Source organism: Amblyomma americanum, chromosome 1 (genome assembly GCF_052857255.1).
Source record: "Amblyomma americanum isolate KBUSLIRL-KWMA chromosome 1, ASM5285725v1, whole genome shotgun sequence".
Taxonomy (NCBI): Eukaryota; Metazoa; Arthropoda; class Arachnida; order Ixodida; family Ixodidae; genus Amblyomma; species Amblyomma americanum.
In genome coordinates this window covers 207,522,487-207,543,757 of record NC_135497.1, presented here as the reverse complement: position 1 = coordinate 207,543,757, position 21,271 = coordinate 207,522,487, and the positions used below count along the sequence as shown (strand labels likewise).

Here is a 21,271-nt window from a genome sequence, read left to right as displayed (position 1 = left end):
GTAGATTGGCCCCATGCCTCAAGCTTCCTCTCTCTGAAATAAAGCTCTTCTTTCAAAAATAAAAAAGCAGTCAGCTGCACTTGAATATATGAGTGGTCTTTCAGGCCTGTCTAAAGAATGCGGCTATCGTGGCAATGAGACAGACTTTGCTACAGCAGTATAAACAATGGACTATTTCTTTGCTCAAAAAAGCGCAAGACCTACGCTTGCAGCAATGGGATGAAAGTCCGTCACGCTCGTGAGATTATACTTAAGTGCATCAGGCTGTACCACCGGGTGTACCCTCGATGGACAAAACGTTAGATAAAGTCGAACGGATCTCACTTAGTAAAATTCAGACCAACACCTTTATTACTCCATATAGGCTACACGCCATGGACTCGGAGACGTTAGATTCCGGGTCTATGGCAGACTTACATCACATGATATGGGCCTGTCAGGAAAACAGGTGTATATACATTATAGAACAATAGCTGCGAGAAAACTGACGCCAACCAATAACATCAATAACGCCAACCAAACAACAAAATTCGCTCGCGTTCTGCTTTCATACGTAAGGGGAACCAGCGAGGCACTTGCACGCATTCTGAGAAAGCATGAAATCTACATTTCTCACAAGCTCGTTTCGACAATCAGCCGCTTCATACCACGACCGAAAGACCGCGTCCCCAGGGAAAAACAACCGGGTATCGGTTACAAAATTGCATAATCCAAATGCCCGGCCTTATACATCGGCGAAACAAAGAACCTCCACCAACGAATAATGCAACATAAGAATGAAATCCGGCTAATGAATTCAGAAGCCGACCACCTTGCCGAACACTGCGAACGCTCCGACGACGGAATAGCCTTCGAGGAGGTGAACGTCTTGGCCGTGGAGCCAAACCTGTTCAAGAGGCGACATGTCGGGTCATGGCACATCCGGCTCACAAAGGCGGCGATGACCAGGACTTCAGAAACGCTACCCTCCGCGTACGTTAGTGGACTGCACCACGTGCTAACAAAGAAAGAGCGAGGGCAGCCCACCGCTGCTGCTGGCACACATTTTAGTCACCCCTGAAAAAGGGACCGAGTTAGTCCCGAAACGTTGGGCAAAAATAAAATATTAGTTGGCGTCAGTTTTCTCTCAACTATTGTTTCAAGAACCCAATCAGGCGGACTTCAGTCGAAGATGTTTTCGTTCAAGACATAAAAAAGCCAACGTAAGAGGGGCATGGGAGGAAGCTCTGTGCAGCTCCGACGGTACGCACGAGAAGGACCTCGTCACAAGAGCCAGGGCAGCAGTCTTCGCTAACGGAGTTCCCGAATAAGGACCCAGGCCGCCAAGACCTCCTAAAAGTGTCGATAAAGCCATTTACCACCACCACCCTTCGTGGCGAAGAGCGCTTTGCGACAGCATCCTCAGGCACGGTGCAAAGTTGCGCACGCATCTCGGGGGGGGGGGGGGGGGGGGCTACAGAGTGCGTGAACTGATTAAAATTACGGGTTGTAGTTAGCGAGCTTAGCATGAACGCTTCGCTTCAACAAAGATTCGTATTGAGCGCCTTTAGAGCATGCGCTGAACACGCTGCTACAGTTACTACGTTCTTAGAGCCATATTGGCTAGGTTTTTCATGCTTTGATAAAATATTGACGCCAACTTTGAGCTTGTAAACAAATAATTAATGACTGCTTGCGAATTATTTTTGTGTTGTTGTTTTTGTGATGTTAGTAGCATCTGGCAACACTGAGAGCCAGTGGTTGCCAGACCACGATCAGTGCCATCTATCGCACTCGGGGGCTGGTCATGCCAGTCTTCTGCATCCCAACCTAACCCTATTGCTCCAATTTTAATCATTTCGCTTTGGCATCACCCTGCTGCGCTGTTTTCGCAAAAAGCACGAAGCGGCAGCTTCGGCGCACGAACTGTCTTGCAAGCAACAGCAACATAAGCGACGACCGTCGTTTTTGCTTGTGCTGATGGGTAAGGGAATGGAAGCATTGTTCTTGCTGTACGCATCCTAGATTGTTTTGCGGTCGTTAACAACGATCGCTGCTTATTAGCGGTGCTGTATAATACCATATTGCAAGCCCGAGCTCTTCCTCTTAACGGAAATATATGGAACATGTTGCGACAGGGGCCACAGCCGCCCAGAAGTGACGGGGGAGGGGTGTAGCTCGCAGTCAGATCGTCTAACCGTTTCTCGTCGTTTTTAAACTACAGTTTTACATCTTTGCATTGATGACGTTTCGTCTGGTGAGCTGTTTCTAGCTTAAAGGCCTTCTTGAGGTCAGTCGCATGTAGCTGTCGCGGACGTTTTGACAACAGTCGTCCGAAAACAATTGTATTGGCTAGCGTAGTCAGCTGCTGATAAACAGCGCTTCCTCTGTTGTGTAACAACCCTATGAGGGCCCTGTGCGGGGTCTGATTGCGCCGCTTGGTTGTGTTGTAGTTCTTTTAGTCGATCATTCTCAGTTTCACTTGTCTTTTGTCGTTGACATGTTGGCGACGTTTAGGTGCATTCTGTAATGTCTTGTGCAGTTGGTTTCCCAGAAAGGTTTTGGTGCTTTGCTTTCAACGTCTTGAGGTCAGTTATTACAGTGGTTGTAAAACGACAGTTTCAGCAACCCCCGTGTTTTTAGAAAAACGCTGCACCCCCCCCCCCCCCCCCCCCCTTTTTGTGTGTGTGTACGCGCAAGATGTTTTCCCACTTTCAGCATCACCGAGGCCATACGTTTGAGCGAATTGTAGACACCTCTCGCAGATCTGTCTATATTTAATGCACTGTCAACTTTTGCGCGAACGACATTATAGCGGCTGGCATCCTTCATATGCTGCTATTTTTTTGCGCTCTTTACTGACCTCATGCTGGTTCTTTTCAGTGAGTGGACTGTAACTACTTCCTCTTATTTTTTATTTTGTAGGTCTCTTTCCATGCTAATTGCTGTTGGAAGAGCAAGAAAGCAGACTGTGAGTGGACCCATTTAGTTCGTCTAACAATTACCAGCACCATTTGTTGCCTCCGATCTTTTTGTTAATGCTGAGTTTTGAAATCGCTAGGTTAGGAAAATGTCTAAGGTGCACCGCAATGGTGGCCTAGCGGTTTGAGCATCCGCCTTGCATGTGGAGGTGCGGGGTTTGATCCCTAGTTCCGCCAGGTGTCCACCGGTGATACTATAGGCACAAGTGTTTCCCTGGCCTGGTGCTCGGCTTATCTGGGGTGAAATGCTTGGGAAATTGGTCTCTGACCCCACCTTATGCAGACGAAGATACTTTGTGCTATGGCACTCTTTGTCCATAGCTGCCCTTGCGCCATAAAAATTCATTATTATCAGAATGTCTAAGGTGATGAGGCCAGCCATCACTGCTAGGGAATAATTGGCTTTCACTTGATAGCCGCATTGTGTCCACTAGAATGTTTTTACTTGGAAGAAAGGTGAAGCCTGTCAACGTTGCTCTGTCAACACTCTGATATTATATAACTGCCATAAAAATTAGTCTCATACCTGTGCCATACAGTGTTGCGATTGCAGTGCAGAGTTTGTGTTCTTAATGGTTAGTTCTTGTAATATAAGTGAGCACCTGTGAAGCTCATGTTTATATCCTCCCAACTACATCTTTTAATTGCTGTGGGATGCATGATTAAGCTTAATTTTTATGTGCCTTAATCACTCTACAAAGCTTTGCTACTGACAGGTATTTTAACCAAATGCATGGTACAACAGCTGTCGTCCCAGAATTTACATTGCACCAAGCATTGGGAGCACTGACACTGACTCCAAACCCTGCACTGCAGCAGTACTTGGATAAGTATCTGCATGAGGTATATGAACTCATATTGCAAGAGTTGCGCATGAAATTGAAGAATAACTGACAAAACCTTTTGTCATTTACACAAGTTCATGTACACATGTTCATGTATCGAGAGCAGCTATCACTGTTGTCATGGGCAGGTGCCCTTGTCAACCTGCAGGTCATAGATTTTATACTAGCCAAGGAGGCGATCCTAAGTTGTCAAGCTGCTGCAGTGGCTCAGTGGTTATGGCACTTGGCTGCTGACCCAAAAGACGAGGGTTCAATCCTGGCCGTGGCAGTTGCATTCCAATGTAGGCGAAATGCTAGAGGCCTGTGTACTGTGTGATGGCAGTGCACATTAAAGAACCCCAGGTTGGCGAAATTTCCAGAGCCCTACACTATGGTGCCCCTCATAACCTGAGTCACTTTGGGATGTTAAATCATTGTAAACCATAAACCAAGTTTTCATTTGTTGCTTTGGAGAGCAAAACATTTCAATTTGACATCGGTGAATTGGTGAACAGTCTGCAAAGTATCAAAAGTACTTTATTTTTAGCAAAAGTCATCTTGGCTACTCATATGTTGTAAGTTTTTGTGAAGTGTAGCAGCTTCATTGTGCAGTAGCAGTAGAGCCACTGCACAGATTTATATTTGTTTGCTTCAAAGTTAAAGTGTGTATTAGTAGGTTTGATATGAGACCACTGTAATGTCATTTTACTAAGCAGAAGCTTTGGCTAAAATTTCATGTGCAATAAAGGCTGATAAAAGTGAGTTAACCCAAACTGTACCTGCATAGCACTTTCAAATGCACTGTGCTATCCTATTGAACAGTATGCTGACATCAAATTCATTGGCTTTAATTAAATATATGGACATTTAAAGTATCGTAGGATATTGAGTTGTATGCTTCTTGCTTCGTTGTCAGTTTTGTATTCATAGCAGCTTTTGTGACTGTGGAGCTGAAGAAGTTAGCTCGGAACCTGGTAGCTTTTGCAGCTGTTTCTCCTTTCTGTTGTTGTGTAGGACATCTGTTTATGGGGTGTTTGTGTGAAGTGCAGCATTAAAATTTTTCTCACCTGAAAATTCTTGGCTTCTTGTTTGTGATCGTTTTAGCCACTTTCCAACTCCCAGCTGGCTTCTCTAGGATTGTCGAAATAATGCTGGATGTGCCAGCTTCCAAGCTGCTGCGCAACTTTGCTATGACCCTTTGTTCAAATTGGGAATGTCTAGTTTGTGAATTGCGTTTTGCTTCTTAAGAAAACTAAAGCTTCTTATTATTTTGAGGTTGTGGGATTGAGCACAACGCAGACACTTAGATAAATGAATAAGGATTGTTAGGCTGTACTTCTTTTATCATGTTCCAGCTTGCACTACCTGTATTTATGCACTAGTTGCTGTAACTGATGTCTGTGATAGCTGAGACCAGATGTAATGAATAAGCATATGGTTTTTTTTTTTAACCTCTTTTTATATATCCAGCTTCATAATTTAAAAATATGCATTGTGTTTTCGTCACACTGTTGATGGCTCTGCGATGTGTGTTCACTGCTACTTAAAGGGCTATAGACACCAAATTTTTTCCTGCCTGTTTTCTTCTTTCAAACAATGCATTAGACATTTGTATACGTGGAGCACCCTGTGGTATTTGTGTACGACCATTGAATAATTTATGATTGAATTTCTTCTTGACGCTGTTTCGGTTTCATTGACCGAATGACGACTGTGACGCCAAGTTGATGTTTTGGTCATGTGATCCACTAGTAAAACTAATATAATCGCTGACAGGTCATTTTTTGTCATTCCTGGCCTTGGAAGAGGCTGGATTAAATGTTGTAGTGAATTAAAACTACATATCACTGATTATATTAGTTTTTCTAGTGGTTCACATGACCAAAACATCAACTTGACGTCACAGTCCGTCATTTAGTCAATGAAACTGAAACAGAAACAGCATGAAAGAAGAAATTTAATTATAAATTATTTAGCGGTTGTAGGCAAATACCACCTGGCAGACCATGTATTCTAATGTCTAACACATCGTTTGACAGAAGAAAACGTGCGAGAAACTTAGGTGTCGATAGAACTCTGCTGCATTGTGTTACAAATTATGTGTTTGGAATCATTAGAACCTCAAAGCTCTTTCTGATGCTAGTGTTGAATGTGGTTTCTGAATAGCATACATTGCAGTGACTATTACCAATGTTTTTTAAAATGGTTATTGCTGATAATATAATTTTCAGCATGTGCTGGTTGCGTGAAGCAGTGTAACTGGACATGATAACAGTTTGCAGTCTGTAACACTTACCAACATCAATTTGTTGTTTACTAGCTTTCGAATACAATGATTGGGTTTGAAGGTTGAATAATTCAGTTTTTCAGAAGTTCCTTTGAAACATTCAGGCAGCTGCCTTTCTGCAAGTGAGCATGCTCCTCTGTTGACCTTGTCAGCGAAAGGTGCATTCCCATGGTGTGTTTACCCATTTGCTACACCCACGTAACCATTTCATCAGCACTTCCAAAGACAAAATCAGGACCTGTTAGTGCATTTAGCCAAATATGCCATGTGTGCTGAATTTACTGCAGTGCAACAGCAGAAGCATAGCAACATGCTGAATGTGAAATGTTTATAGCAGTAGTGCATGCTTTGAAATCCCAGGCCTTGCAGCAGTTTCATCTCGCTGTTGATGTGGTATGCCCAAATTTGTGCAGCCACAGTCCCCATCAGTATGCACATTAAAAGTGTTTTTTTTTTACTAGTGTTTCACACACTTCCTTCAGAGCATGGAAAAAACGTCTAGAATAAGTCTGTTTCTTTGCAAGTGGTTTCATTTTGAAGTAGTACAAATGTATCGTTAAAATATTTTTCATACCAAACCAAACCTCTAATGCTTTGAAAGTTGGTTCATCTTGGCTTATTAATTTACTCATACACATGTACACGGAGAGCTGATTGTCATGAGGGCACATGCCATGCAGAACAGCAATGCACACACATCTGTGAAAATGTGCAACATGTATACCATGGCTTATGGGTGGGCATCTTCACTGTCGACTAATTTGGAACAGATGTTTTTTCGTGCTTCGTTAGCGGAATATTTTATGGTGTAAGCTGCTGGGCAGTGATTTACAGTAACTGTAAATATCAGTCTAATCCAACGTGTCCTATGCAACATTGACTTTCTCTTAGCTTGCGTTGCTAATTTTCTTTAGTGTTTCTGACAAAAAGGCACAATCGGGAGCTATTTCGGGAGTTGTGCACTACCGCAGATGTTACACAGAAGGGTGCTGTGTCTGTTTATGTGCAGGGATGGAGCCCTACTGAGAGAAGGCAGTCATGGAGGAGGAGGCCAGCTCGGACTCGCTGGCCACAAGCGAGGAGTATGAGCTGGTCTGCCCCGAAGCACCACGGCTAAGCATAGCGGGCAATGGCAGCCAGGACCAGCTGCAGAGTCACCTGGGAGAGCTGCTAGCTGAGGGGCCTGTCCACAGGGTGCGTTGGGAATTCACTGTCCCACTCAGTGCCCTGCACTGAGAAGAATGCTTCTGGAGAGTCTTGCTCCCGAGCTGGGTGCTGGACTGCGCCATTTCGCCGGAATATAATGCAGGCTGGGCTGACCCTGTCACTCTTGTGCATTGTAGTCATTGCAACTGCCTAAACCTACAGCAGCAGCTCAAAAGACTGTGCCCACCGTTTCATAATGGGTATAAGCATTCCCCAGGTCTCGTGCTCTGCTTCTGTGGGACGAAATGCTTGGGCAGTGGGTATTTGATCTCACCTTGTGTAGGCAAAAAATACATTGTGCCATGGTGCTTTTTGGCCAGAGCTGTCCTTGCGGCATTAAAATTCATCATCAACATCAAAAGACTATGCACATACAAGGCTTGTCCTTTTAACCACTCAAGTTGGGGAGAGGTGCTATGAATTAAAAAAAAAAAGAATGTACAGAGTTGTTTCTCGAAGAAAATGCACTGACGTGTGCGCAATGCTCCATGCCGGTTGCTACCAGTGCCGACAGACATACCAACATAAGGCATGTGCATCGAAAGGTGGGAGATGCTATACATCACTTGTTTCTGTTTCTGAGCTGCATAAGCAAATCCTTACCAAACCCAATAGGAAGCAGTGGAATAAAATAGTAATTGTTATTTGGTGAGACGCTTCACTTCGATCAAGTAAACATCTGGCATGCCCTTGTTTTTTGTGGTCGCCATGATCCAAGTGCAACCCTGGAAGTAGTCGTAGATGGTGAACTACAATGCCAGCACTTTGCACTCGGCATGTGCACATCAGGCCTGACTCGCTGAGTGCCATCTGGCATAGCTAGTGCCGACCAGGTACTTGCGTTTGTCCCTTCGTTCCTGTTTTACTGCTTACTCTCGAGAGGACTTTTTTTCAGAGAGCATTGGTTCTTGCTCTTTTTTCATTTCTGCACCATTTTTGAAATTCGGATCGACTAGGCTTATGTAGAAGGTAGTTACCAATGGGTTTGATTTCTCTGTCTTTTTGTGTTCATTTGGTCTCAGAGTTACTCAGCAGCATGTTTAGCTTAGAAAGCATGAAGTTAGATATGCCTTTAGAATTACGGTTAACCAGTGGCTTGTTTTTTGCCAGGAGCTTGGCCGGGGTGCTGATGACCAGGGTGGAGAAGGTGAAATGAAGACTGCATCAGAGAGTTCTCCAGAAGAAACCATGCCAGAACCCAAGCCAAGATCATCCTCTCTGGAATCTGGTACAGTAGCTTTCTGCTCCTTTGTTAAATTTTTTTTCCAGCCATTAACTTATTTTAATCAATTACAATAGAGCTGTGAAATATTTTGTTAAATTAAAAAGTTGGAACAGGCATTAAGAAAAGTGAGGACATCATTTTCTCACACCTTTAATAGCACTCTAACTTTAGTGGAAACTGTCATATTGTAATGCATTCTTTGTCTGCTTTTTGGGGTTTTGTTTTTGGTTTTCCACTTTATACCTAATCATGCCTGCGCTTAAGTATATTGCAGACAGTTTGTAATGTATGGTGCAGAAATCTCAAAATTTCTCGTTTTGTTATACCAAATTTTCTGGTGTATAAGGCATGGCTTTTTTTTTTTTTCAAAAATTTTGCTAGTGCTTTCTATGCAACGATGCACCTTATATGCATTTTTTTAGCGAGCATGGAAATAATTAGGGTTGATGTTCAGCCTTGTTTCACCGTTTGGAATGGGTGGCCACAAGTATTGCACCTTACCTGTGATAAAATGAACCACATGGAAAAGGAAAAAAGTGTCCCTAGCAATCACGTGGTTGTAACACGGTTTTACTTCAATACGGGGACCTCAGTGCGCAATGTTCCTAGGAACAGTGGATCGCACTCAAAGCAGCGATTCTTGGTGTGAAGAGGATGGCTCAGTAGTGTTGCCACCAAAAATCAGCAGACATTTTGATAGCACATCTGCAGGTAAAGCCTTTGAAGGCGTTGAGTAAAAATAAAGCGTAGCTGCTGTGCGTATGTGAGATTTTTTTTGGACTTGAGTGTTGTCTCTTTTTTTTTTTTATCGTTTCGCACCACGCAAAGTTTGGTTCACATGCAAGTGACTGAGTGAATTGCGCGATTGAGCGTCGCGTTACAGAGAAAGATTTTCAACTTGTTGAAGCCTCGTTGCTTTGGCCGCCCGAGCCACCGCAGAAACCTGAAACAGGTTTTCACGTCACGGCATCAGTTTTCGCTTGCATGTGAAACAGGCTTAACGTGTGTCTTCACAGGCACAGGGCATTTCTTAAAGGCTACGCAAGAAAGTACAGTAATCCCTCGTTATAACGAAATCGCTTTACTCGAAATATCGCTTTATTTGAAATTTCTTCCGGTCCCGACCCAAACGCATGCATTTTAAGCCACATTACTCGAAGTGCACGAAAAGCTTGACCCGCTCAGAGTGAAGCGGCGAGCGGAGGCATCGCAGCCGCGGCAGCGACGACCCTTTAATACCGCCGACGAATTAGTCTCAGGCAGGCATTGAACAGGCCAAAAAAGTACCAAACCTATGACCGATGATGTGCCTAGTAACAGGTACCAAGCGAGTGCCGAGTGCCCCCAGCTATTTACAGCGGATGCGAACGGAAGCGCGCCCGAATCGGTCGTAGTCGCATCGCTGGTGCCCCCCATGACAGAATCCAGACGAAAATAAAATTTTCCTGGCGCTTTGCAATGCCAGAAAACCGCAATCTCTTGGATGCCAAAAAGGGGCCAAAAGATCGCGGGCAGACTTGCGCCGTAGCATTCCAAGGGGTGCGCTTGGTGAGCAAAATTTTACTGCTCTAAAGAACATTTCTGGTGCTGAAACGTGACAAAAAGCACAAAAGAAGTGTCCCTCCGATTACGAGCCCATTCACGCTTGTGAGTTGCGAGCGTGGTGAGCTTTCGGCAACAAACTGAGCTGCTCCCTGGCTGCCGTAGTCGTCTCTAAGCCTAACTGTTTTACAGTGGCTAAAGCAGACGAAACTCTCGAAAGCGCGCGAACAATGTCATTCCCGAGAGTTTTCGCTTCAAATGAGAAGGCGACCCGCAGGTCGCGCTTGCAAGCGTGAACAACGGTGGTGTCGAGCTGGTGCCTGGTCACACGCTCTTTGCCGTGTTCGACGTGAGGAGCTACTTTAACAAATTGGGAAGACGACTTTGGGAAAGCCGGTCTAGAAATTTGCTTTCCGCCCATCATAATTGTCCTGCATCGCAATAAAACACTGCCCCTAGCTTCGTTGCACTTTTGACCATTGCAAATCGACTGATAACTTGCCGAAAACACGAAAAATCCGAGCGTTGCCGGCGGCTAGTCAGGCTGTCAACATGGCGGGTCAACACAACCATGGTGTTTCCCTGGCAGTTTTCTCAAGCCGATCATGCTTGATTCGCGCCATCCGACTAGCCAAACGGTCTAAATGCATGGTAGGGTCATTGAATTTGGTTCCTAGACATCTGTCAATGTCGCGGACGCGACGCTGCGCGAACACTGACACTCGAACCGTGGAATTAGCACAGTGTTGTTGACAACGTTGCACCGAAAAACTCTCGCCGAAAAACTCAATTGCAAACTTCACAGCTGTACACCTCTGGAAAAAAAAACTGCCCGTAATCATGCTAAGCCCCAACTGCAAAACCGTTCAGTTTTCATGCTGCGTACCTACAATGAGCGCCTAATCGTTTTTTGAGCACAACCTCAGACTCGAGCCACGGCATTTCCTTGACACCCCCCCTGCATGTAAGCGGCCACTGCCTTCGCGATTCGAAATACCCCTGAGGTTGAATGCATGGGCGGCGACTGCTGCCTCATGCAATGCTTGATCAGATTAGAGCAGGGGTTGCATGCACCCGGTAAGAACCTGAAACAGCCAAAGCTCGGCACCTTTTTTGCACCTGAATAAAGTTTTGCTTCACTGAATACATTGTATTTTGACTTCCTCGCCGTTGCGGCGCAATTGAAGCTCGACTGCTTTAGATTTTCTCGGGCGGTCGCTTATATTGAATTACCGCTTGTAACGAATTTTTTCGCTGTCCCGCTCACTTCGTTATAACAAGGGATTACTATATAGTCCAGTCTCATTGCAGTAACTGGTGCGTCTTATACAAGGGTGCGTCTTATATATCAACTTTTTTGTTCAAACTCGTCATATATGGGGGGTGCATCTTATACAGGGGTGTGTCTTGTACACCGGAAAATACGGTACTGTTACTAGAACATCTATATGTGTATGAACAGCTAGCATTTTCTGCAACATGTTTTATAGCGTTTCGAACACAAAAGTAATGCAAGAAAGTTGTAGAGGTTGCTACTCTATTTCACATGTAACGTAAGTTGGCCAGTGTGGTTGCAATTATTGCTGAAGCCACCAGAGCAGTGGGGCTTGGAGTGCGAGCCCCATTTTTTATTTTTTGTTGCCATGGGGAGGAATTAGCTTCAAACTAGCTGCAAATGACAACCCTCCTTCGTCGGTCAGAGTTAGGGCCCTTCATTTTCGGGTTTTATTTTTTTTTTCCAAAATTCGGGGTGTAAAAGTCGGGCTATACTATGTTAGTTCGAATTTGGGTACAAATTGGGTTATTCAGCAAAATTGTCATAATTCGTGTTTTTTCGAGTCCTTTTTTTTGCAGCAATAAACAATTCATTTTAGTTGGATATGACTCGAGAATGAAGGAGCAAATGCCCCTCAAAGCAGTCCCTCCAGCCAATAGCATCGATTGATTCTCCACCTTGACTGATTCTCCTCTTTTCCCTTTGATCAATCCTCTTGGACCTGCTAGCGTGGAATCACAGGGGGTGGCAGATGAATGGGGAGTCACCACAGCTTAATTGGATTAACCATCGCATCATGAATACTGGTCGACGCCATTGGCTGGAGAGCCTTCTTCGAGGGGCATCTGCACAAAATGCAGAAAATGGGGGCAAATAATTCCCTATTTTTTGCTTAGTATTTCAGAGCCAACATGTTTTGTCGCGTAAACTGTCAATCTCCTATTCAGCACTCTGCGTGCATGCAAGCCATGCTGTGAAAACGGTCATGAAACATCACAGAGGCTATTTTAAATGGGCAAGAGTCTTGCAGCAGGACATCATTAGCGGGGATAGCACGTGATACATATTCGAATAAGTGCCTGTTCAGAACCTGTGTTCTGGCCTCTCGTTTCTAAGAGTTACTTTTCAAACATATCCTCAGATTAAGCCTCACAGACAACAGTCATTGAAACAGGTTTAAGATCAGCAGTTGAATAAACACTCCTCTGGAATAAGCATTGGATGTACTCACTAATGTTCTTGCTGTGCCTTCAGCTTTGTTCAGAAAACCGTACATTCTCTATGCCCTTTAATATATATGTATATCTTAAAAGGAAGCTGAAGCACTTTTAGAAAAAAATGAGATCTCTACGTCATTTTTATAGTTTTTAGTCCACTGAAACAGAATATCTCATTCAAAAAGAGCGGAAATAAACGCAAAAAGCTGTTTTTGAGAAGAAAACGCGCCCCATCGCCTCAGGGCGCCGAGCGAACGCCGCTCTTGCCCGCGATTGGTCGGGACCGTCGTGACGTCATCCACGGGGATCTCCGGCTGGCACCGACGGCGTTGCTGCGTAGCGCGTTGCTTCAGCGGGCTTTTAAGGACTACGTTCTGGAAGTTATGGATAATTCAAGCAGTGCTGAACAGTTCGCACTTTCACCAGGCATGTTCGAGCCATCAGCAGCTTCAGAAAACGGCGGAACCAACGACGCCGCGGAGTGCACCGGCAGCGAATGTCAAGTTGCGTCATGTTCACGTGTTGGAAATCTCGACTTGATGGATGGGTGGATGACAGCTTTTATTTTCACCGGAAATGGAGAAGCCTTACTACTCACCGCCCCCGTCACGCAGGCCTGGAGGGCGGGGGCCGGTGCCTCCGTGACTAAAGGCTAACAAAGAGACTATCTCTTCGCGGCATCAGCCGCGAGGCGGATTGGCTTGTTTCTGCCGAGCGGGTTCTTTGCTGCGCAGCAGGGCTTCCCAGCTTTCTCTGCTATCAATATCTTCGTCGACTCCGGGATAGTCAGCGCATTCCCATATTCTTTGCTTCCGGGTAACCATGGAACCGCCGTACTGTCGGGATCTGGACGAGCGCACTCAAAACTATTCCGAAATCGTTGAGAACAACAGACTAAACAGAAAACTGGCACCACCGCCTGATAAGAAGCTAATAGAGAAGTGAACGCATGGCGGCGCCTGCAAGCCGGAAATTTCGTTAACCCAGTATGGGCCTTTCACGTCCTGCCAGGATAGCACGAAAACCAAATCTCGACTGATGCGTATGTTTTGCGTAGGTGCATGCGTGTGCATATGTTTTGTGTAGGTGCAAGTGGCAGTAAAAAAAAAAACTAAATTGCGTCGAAACGTTTCTGTGTACCGCTGCTGCATAAAAGCCTGGCCACCAAATTCTTGTAACGACTGTAAACATGATCTAAATCAGATCACCGGCACGCTTGCACGAGTCGCGCGAGGTAAAGCATTTGTTTGTTCATTTATTTATGGTTACTTGCCTAATTACGCCCGAAGGCCTTTTAGAACTACAAAAAATTGCAAAACTGCACGATTTGGAGTGGGTGCACTGCTGTACTACAGCGCGAAGATACGAGGCGACCGGGAGGAAGCTCCCATGTGCACTTTCCTTCTGTCGCTTGTTCGGGCTACTGTTCAACCATGAAACTTTTGCACTTACTCCCATGCGTTTTTTTTTTTTTTTTCATGCTGAACACGCTTTTGAAAATAATTATGGCTGCGCTTCGGAGCTCGCAGTGCTGCTCATCAAGACTAGTGTGCTACGAGATATAGTTGCTGCTGTTGCGTATCGAGATAGCCGGCAGAATTGATGTGGCAGATATATGCTTACCGCTGCTTGACCACTTTGCCGTTCTGACTCAAGGACAAATTTTTATGAATCCTGGCCCCATTGTCGATCGTCAGCCATGACCAAGCGCTCATGAATGCAAATGTTTTCTTTGCTCTAGTATACTAGGCCTATATAATCGGTTTTTTGTTCAGTTAAGTGCGGGTGCATGTGCTGCGCGCTGATGAAAGATTAAGAGAATTGCTTGTGCTGCCACGAGGTTCAAGCAATCAGGAAAAAGCGAAAAGGCACACAGTGCGTAACGAGCTCAAAAAGTTCAAGACTGTGTGCCTCAGTAAAGCATTGCTGGAAGTGGCTTTAGCTCAGCATGGATGTGAACCAGCTGGGAAAGGCAGAGTTTACAAACAGGTAAGAAAGTAATATAACGAAAAGAGAAATATTGCTGCACATATTCTGTGCAGGCAGTTTCGGCATGTTGCGTACAACCAGATTGTCTGGTTAACGTGGAAGAGGCCGACGGAGAACAACCGACGCATTCTTCCAAGCTGTGGGCTGAGCGCTGTTCGAAAGAAGTACCATACCAAAACTGGTTTATATACAGGCTTCAAGCATTATAGGGAACGCCCGAACGAGAGAAAGTAAACGGCACTGGCAGAAGATGGCGTTGATCTGTGGTTCGCCAAAGCGCGGGCCGCAGCGCAGCAAGCGCAGCCGGCCGGCTGACTCTCCGTGAATGGCGTCACTTCCGCCAGTTCTCCCGCTCTGCCGTCCCCCAACCCGGCGCTTCCGGAAGCGACGAGAGCGTGCCGGCGCCGGGTTTTTAAGGAGCGATTGCAGCTCTGTTTGCGGATAGAATCGGGAAAAAATTTACACACATGATTTTCAAGGTCTTTTCTTCCCAACCACAGCGTTTCATGGGATTTGAAAACCGTTTCAGCTTCCCTTTAATGAGAAACTCATTCCCTTGCCCTTGTGTGTTCTCTAGAAGAAGGGACATTTTCGGGGAAAAATCGGGATAAACCTGATTTTTAAGAAATGGGTTCGGGGTGCAAGAATAGGCAAAATTAGGTTTTACTCGAAAACGAAGGGCTTTAGACATAGTTACCGTTATTACTGTTGTCTTGCATCAGTCTCACCAACTCTGCCTTCTCCCTCATGTGCAGTTGGTACATTGGTTAACAAAGACACCACCACATGGCTTAAAGAAATTAAGTTTTTTCCCTCTCTCTGTCGCTATTCTTTTCTCTTTGCACATTATTGGCACATTACCTGCACATCACCTGGTAGCGTCTGATGCTGTACAGGCAAGTGCACTTGCTGCTCTGTACAGGTGATGGGTTGCCAATATGGTGCACTGCAAATGGCATTTCTCTTTTCTTGGCCACATATCAAATACATAGTAGATTGTCATGTTGAGTTCTGTACCAGGCAGCTTGCTTGTCCAGAGAAGCTATGTTGTCTTACAGTGAAAATTGTTTTACAAATGCTATACACTATATAATGTGAATGGTTTTGCTTGAAATAATCCCCAAAGATTTGAGAGGAATCGTATGTCGAAGAGCTGATTTTCTTGTTACATTGATACATTTAATCACGTACCCATCTGTGGTGCTGGGCTGCACCTTTAATTATGTGTAGCTAGCAGCAGTGCTTAACATACCCAATTTTTAGTGGTGCCGGAACTGACTGACTAATCAACGATTGGAGCTGAAGCATTAGTTATTGGTGAACTTGCAGGTCCTGAGGTGTCTGGTCATGAGCAGGCTTTTGAAGAAGTGGCCTACTTGGGTTGTGCAGCCATCAATGCTCCGCGAAGTGAGGTGGAAATCCAGAACAACATGGCCATCCTTAATGATCAGTCTCCTGAGCAGCATATACAGGTGGCACTTGTAGTCCCACCTGACTCGGAAGGTGTTGTCACGTGAGCATGTGTTTCATCTATCCTTCAAAACTAAGGTTAAACAGTGATCCTTCATGTGTTCATGTGTGGCCTTACATAATACCTATAATTTAGCAATGCTTACATACATCCTCATGCTGGTCTCTCCAGGTTTACAAGAACCAGTCTGTACTTCCGTCTTGTACTATGTGTGCCAAGCAGTCATGCAAAATTAAGCGCCAGTGCTTCTCATAATTCTTCTAAAGTCTGTCTTCTTTCATATTTTTAACTACCTTCCTTGTACTTGATTGTTACATGCCAGGGCTACATATTGGCAATAATGCATGCTGTAGGAGAGGGTATCGCATCAATTTTGGCCACCTTGACTTTTTTAACATTCACCAGAACTGAGTGAAGGAATGCTTACGCAATTTCGCATCGAAAATGTAGCCAGTATGACTGAGGTCAAACTCGAAACCTTGTGCTCAGTAGCAAGACGTCACGGCAACTGAGCAAAAGGGGTGAGGTTTTGTGCTGTTTTAATTGTAGTATTTGTGGTGTTCATGCTACATGTACAAGAGTAGTATAGACTTATGCGGGGATAGTAATTGAAACACATGAAGGAAAACCAATATTGGTGTCTGAACACATGATGCTTCAATCTTGCGCAAGCCTTCTGCTATGAAACAGCATGCATCTCAACAACTGGGTAGTCCCTGACCCTTGGGGAAAGCAAGCTGTGTATTGCGCGGCTGGAGCACGTGTAATAGGCTTCATGTGGTGATTGTCTGCCACCAAGGATTGTTTTTTTTTTTTAATGGAATTAACGCGCTACACTAGGAATTGAACATGACAAAAAACAGAGATACACGGGGTATGCTTTTGCAAGCTATGCCAATGGCAGCAAAGCTGTCACCATCGCAGTGCATCATAGCAGACATGCCAGCTATGCATGACATTGCCCGCATAGCTCGGCTATAGTTTTCAGTGCCTCACAGACTGCACTGTACACTTTAAAACGACCAATACGCATAAAGGGGCACTTTAGCATGAAGCAGAGTGCACTTAAAATGTTTGTGAGTGGCAGAAATAGTTTTTTAAAAGACAATTATTGGAAAATGAAAAATTTGCTCAACATGCATTGCTTTCCTTAATGTACAGCCAGATGTGAACACCCCGAAAGACGTGGGTTCGATCCCGGCCGCGGTAGTCGAATTTTCAAACTATTGATGGACCTGTAAAAAGTCATCTTTGCGTCGCAGCTTTCACTGATAAGCAGACGACCATCGCCCACTTTTGTCACGGCTGTCCAATCTTCTGCTTTCGGAGGTATTTTATGTGTAGTGTAACCGAACCTTAAGAGTGTTCTCTAGGGCTACTCTCGTCCATAGCGGTGAATGTAGTACGACCTGTATTACCGCGAGTGCCACGTAAGAATGTGGTCAATGGGAAGGGTGGAAGCTGTGTGAGAACCCTCTTATGCTTATGGATTAAGACTGCCAGAATTGAGGCCCACGTTAGCTATTGAGCACAGCTCGCTGAGCTCGTACCGCACATAAACATGTTAAAAAGGAAAGCCTCCTGATCTTTGAACATATTTGAAGTACTCTCATGGAAACATTTGGGGTCTGATAGAACATGCATTCTGCGCATTTATCGGTCTTCGGTACATTCTTCATTAGGTTATGACTGCATTGTGTATGGTTCAGGGACACCATCGTACCTAAAAAAAAAATATTTAGGCCTGCGCCTTTAGTGCAGCGCATAGAGGACATCTCCTGTAGTCAGCCTGTATGTAGAAACAAATGAACCCCAGCTTGAAATTGGAAGAACCGCTCTTGACTTGTGCATATATCATTAAAGTAAGGTCTCTACCAAAACACATCTGCTATCCAGTTGTAATGAAGTGCCCTAAAATAATATTCAATAAACCTCAAGCTGCCAGGCCACTGGCATTGCGATTTGAAGAGAAGAGACGTGCCAGAATTTTGGCGTACTGGGCCTTACCTGACATTGTCCACAGATGAGATCCACTACATCAGTGGTACATTTTCCCTGCAATCTGCAATTTCACTCTAACACAGTTCCGTAGAAAACTGACTACACAACAAAATGTACAAAATTTCCTTGCACCTGAGGAAAAATATGGTGGCTTTATGGACTTACATTTTTATGCTTACATTGGAAGCACTGTGGTACATGGAATTGGGAGGAAGCAGTAAGACTTCCACAATGTGCATCCATCTTTACTGCCGAATGTTACCCCATGGGTGTGGCCGTAGAAAAAATGGTAAACAAAAACCTCACGAACAGTATTATATACACACTATCTAAGCGTACTCGCAGTTTTTCTGTCTAGAAATGCAATCACTCCACTACCTGGTGACATCATACACCAAATAACAACAGCCACAGCTCAACGGCAAAATATAAAACTCTGCTGGGTTCCAAGTCATGTCAGAATAAAAGACAATGAGAGAGCAGACTTGTGCACTGCTCAAGCCCACAGCAAGCAAAGAAAAAAAGTAATATGTCTTTTAAATATTATAAGTAAATAAAATGTCTTTTAAAGATTGCATGAAAAATGGCAGTCTGCTTGAACAACGAAGTATATACCAAACTATACATGGTAACGCCAGTTTTAGGTGTATGGAAGTCTTGTACATGCTAAGAACATTTCAAGAAAGTGATTCTCTGCCTTCTTTATGTAGGGCACAAGAACATTTCAAGAAAGTGATTCTCTGCCTTCTTTATGTAGGGCACACAGACCTTACACATAACTTCATACAGACAGGACAAGCCTGCGTGTGCACTCTGTGGAGAAGTGACCACAAACCACGTTTACTGAAGGCATGGGCCGCACCTCTGAGCTAGCTGCACCAAGCCAACTCACTCACAAAAAAAAAAATGTGCGTGTCCTATGGGCGTTTTTCCGGGCGTTTCAATGGTGTCTGCGGCGCCAGGTCGAAGTTTTGCCGCCGGCAAGCCCAGTTGAGCCAGAGAAGTCAGTATCTGCTGAAATAGAAAATAATGCCGACGCCGAGCTGCCGCCGGAGCGGAGAGCGACAGGTAGTCATCGAAAGCCAGGCAAGCTTTCAAGTGGTCCTTTACGCAGCACAGCTGCCGAGCGTGTGAATACGGTGGAATGTTTGGTTCTGTGACTAGTTTTAGGCGTTCTTGCCTTGAAGTTAGGGTTCTGAGCATGAGTGAGAGATGGGCATTTAATAAACTGTTTGCTGAAAGCAAGAAAAAGTTTGAGAACCTCTGCCTTACACCCTAGGTTACTCCTGGGAGAAAAAGTGGTAGTTGAAACTTCCAGCGCTTTTACATTTTTTAAGGAAGCAATGCTTCTGACCAAGTTTTGAGATGTTAAATTGTTCGTTTCGTTTATCAGGTTTAATGTCCCAATGCGACGCAAGCTATGAAGGGATGCTGTAGTGGAGGGCTGCAGATAATTTCGTCTATCTGGGGCTCTTTAACATGCACTGACATTGCACAGTATACGGGCCACTAGTATTTCGTGTCCATCAAAATGCGACCATGGCCTGTTTCAGACCTGCGTCTTTAGAGTCAGCAGCTGAGCACCATAACCAATGAGCCATCACTTTGGTGATGTCAAATCATTTTAGTTCCTTCCTGCAACGCAAACACGCATACCTTACATTTGGTGCATGGTGGCCTTAGCTGTTTGTGTGCCATTAAACCCAACACAACACAACTGAGACAAAATTCTGGTCCCTCGAAGTTTCTGTTAATGAGAGTCGTCTGTATATGATGGCATCAACTGCATGTTGTAGAGGCTGCACAGGTCTGCAGAAAATAAGCAATCTATTTCATTTTGCAGTTTTATGTCTATGTACTTTCCTGCAGTTCACAGCTGTGCCAGCAGATTTTGCACACAAGTTCATGCATAAAGTAGTGACTTTTAGCTGCAGACAGCTACACTTATACACTGAACTGCAGATTCATGTTGTGCTGCGTTCTTGCAAAGTAATAATGTGGTGAAAAAGAAGCAGGTGGGATGCTTTTTCTGTGCAGAGAAAGTAAAACACTGAGGTTGTAGCTTTACAGCTTCTCATAATGTGCCAGGTCACAATTGTGTTCACAAATGCTCAAGTATGTCCTTTGGTTTCAAGTCTCCGGCCTTGTTACATTTGGCCTGCCCTGTGGGGTTAGGGCGCTCAGCTACTGAGCTCGATCGAGGACATGGGTTTGAGCCCAGCCGCGGCAGCCATGTTTCGATGGAGGTGAAACGCAGGGCGTGTGTGTACTGTGTGATGCCAGTGCACATTAAAATGACCATGAAATGGTATTTACTGATGTTAAGAAAGGCACACTGCAGTGTAAAAAATTTTTTAGCTAGCCTCATTAACATTGAAGATATCAGTGTATAAAAATTATGCTCCCCCTGTCCCCTCTCATCTCGCACACGCTGATGCATCCCGCCACACCTCATCCCACCGACATCAGTGGAGCACCCCTAGTGAGAAATGTCGCCCAGATTGCCCATTCACGTGATCAAATCAGGGTATACAGGCGGCTAAGAACGCATGGTAAGGTGTCGCCCTAATTGGTTGCAGCAGCAATTTTTTAAAATTAATTATAGATTCCATGCAGAGCTTTTAAATTTGACTTGAGTACTCGCAGTACATATTTGTTGCTTTAGAATATGACCATCAAAATTATTTCCGGATCCCTTCAAAGAACACCAGGTGGTTGAAATTAATCTGGTGCCCTCCACTACGGTGTCCCTCATATCCCATGTCACTTTGGGACGTTAAACCCATATACCATATCATTTATTTAGTATTTAAACTACCCAGGGAAGTGGAAGATTACGTGTAACACCTGCAGTATTGCTGCTTATTGTTCATAGTCATTTGGCTATTTGGCTATTGAAGGGCAGTGTAGAACCTCAGTGTAACAAAGTTTTACTTGTTTCTGAAACATTTGTGGAATTTTGTCAAGCCAAGGTTTCTGTGTTTTAGGCACTCTAATTGACTTTATAGACCTGTAAAACACTTTTGGGTAATAGATTATTGTCGTTAAGCGTCAGTGAACAAATTGCCACGAGAATCGCAGTAAAAAATTGAAATTAGAGCACGAGCTGGCACACATATATTATGAACATATCATCAGATGGTGCACAGGGACATGTGCTTGAGAGAAAAGTGGGAAACTGTGGTTTGTCGTGCTTAGTGTTTGTAGTCACCACGAGCTGGTATTATGTGTGCAGAGTAATCATGTTCTATAAGCGCTAAGCTTGCTGTTTCA

The 21,271-nt window shown here is 44.6% G+C and overlaps 1 protein-coding gene across 1 annotated transcript in view; it reads left to right on the top strand.

Annotated features, from left to right (window-relative positions):
* The first annotated feature begins 1,742 nt into the window (after positions 1–1,742).
* Positions 1,743–21,271, top strand: part of GAPcenA (GTPase activating protein and centrosome-associated) — an 85,249-nt gene continuing 65,720 nt past the window's right edge. The window contains exons 1-5 of the mRNA XM_077648343.1: positions 1,743–1,963; positions 2,905–2,950; positions 7,081–7,265; positions 8,388–8,505; positions 15,856–16,039. Coding sequence (XP_077504469.1) covers positions 7,110–7,265; positions 8,388–8,505; positions 15,856–16,039 — 458 coding nt within the window. The 5' untranslated portion in view covers positions 1,743–1,963; positions 2,905–2,950; positions 7,081–7,109. The remainder of the gene's footprint in view (positions 1,964–2,904; positions 2,951–7,080; positions 7,266–8,387; positions 8,506–15,855; positions 16,040–21,271) is intronic.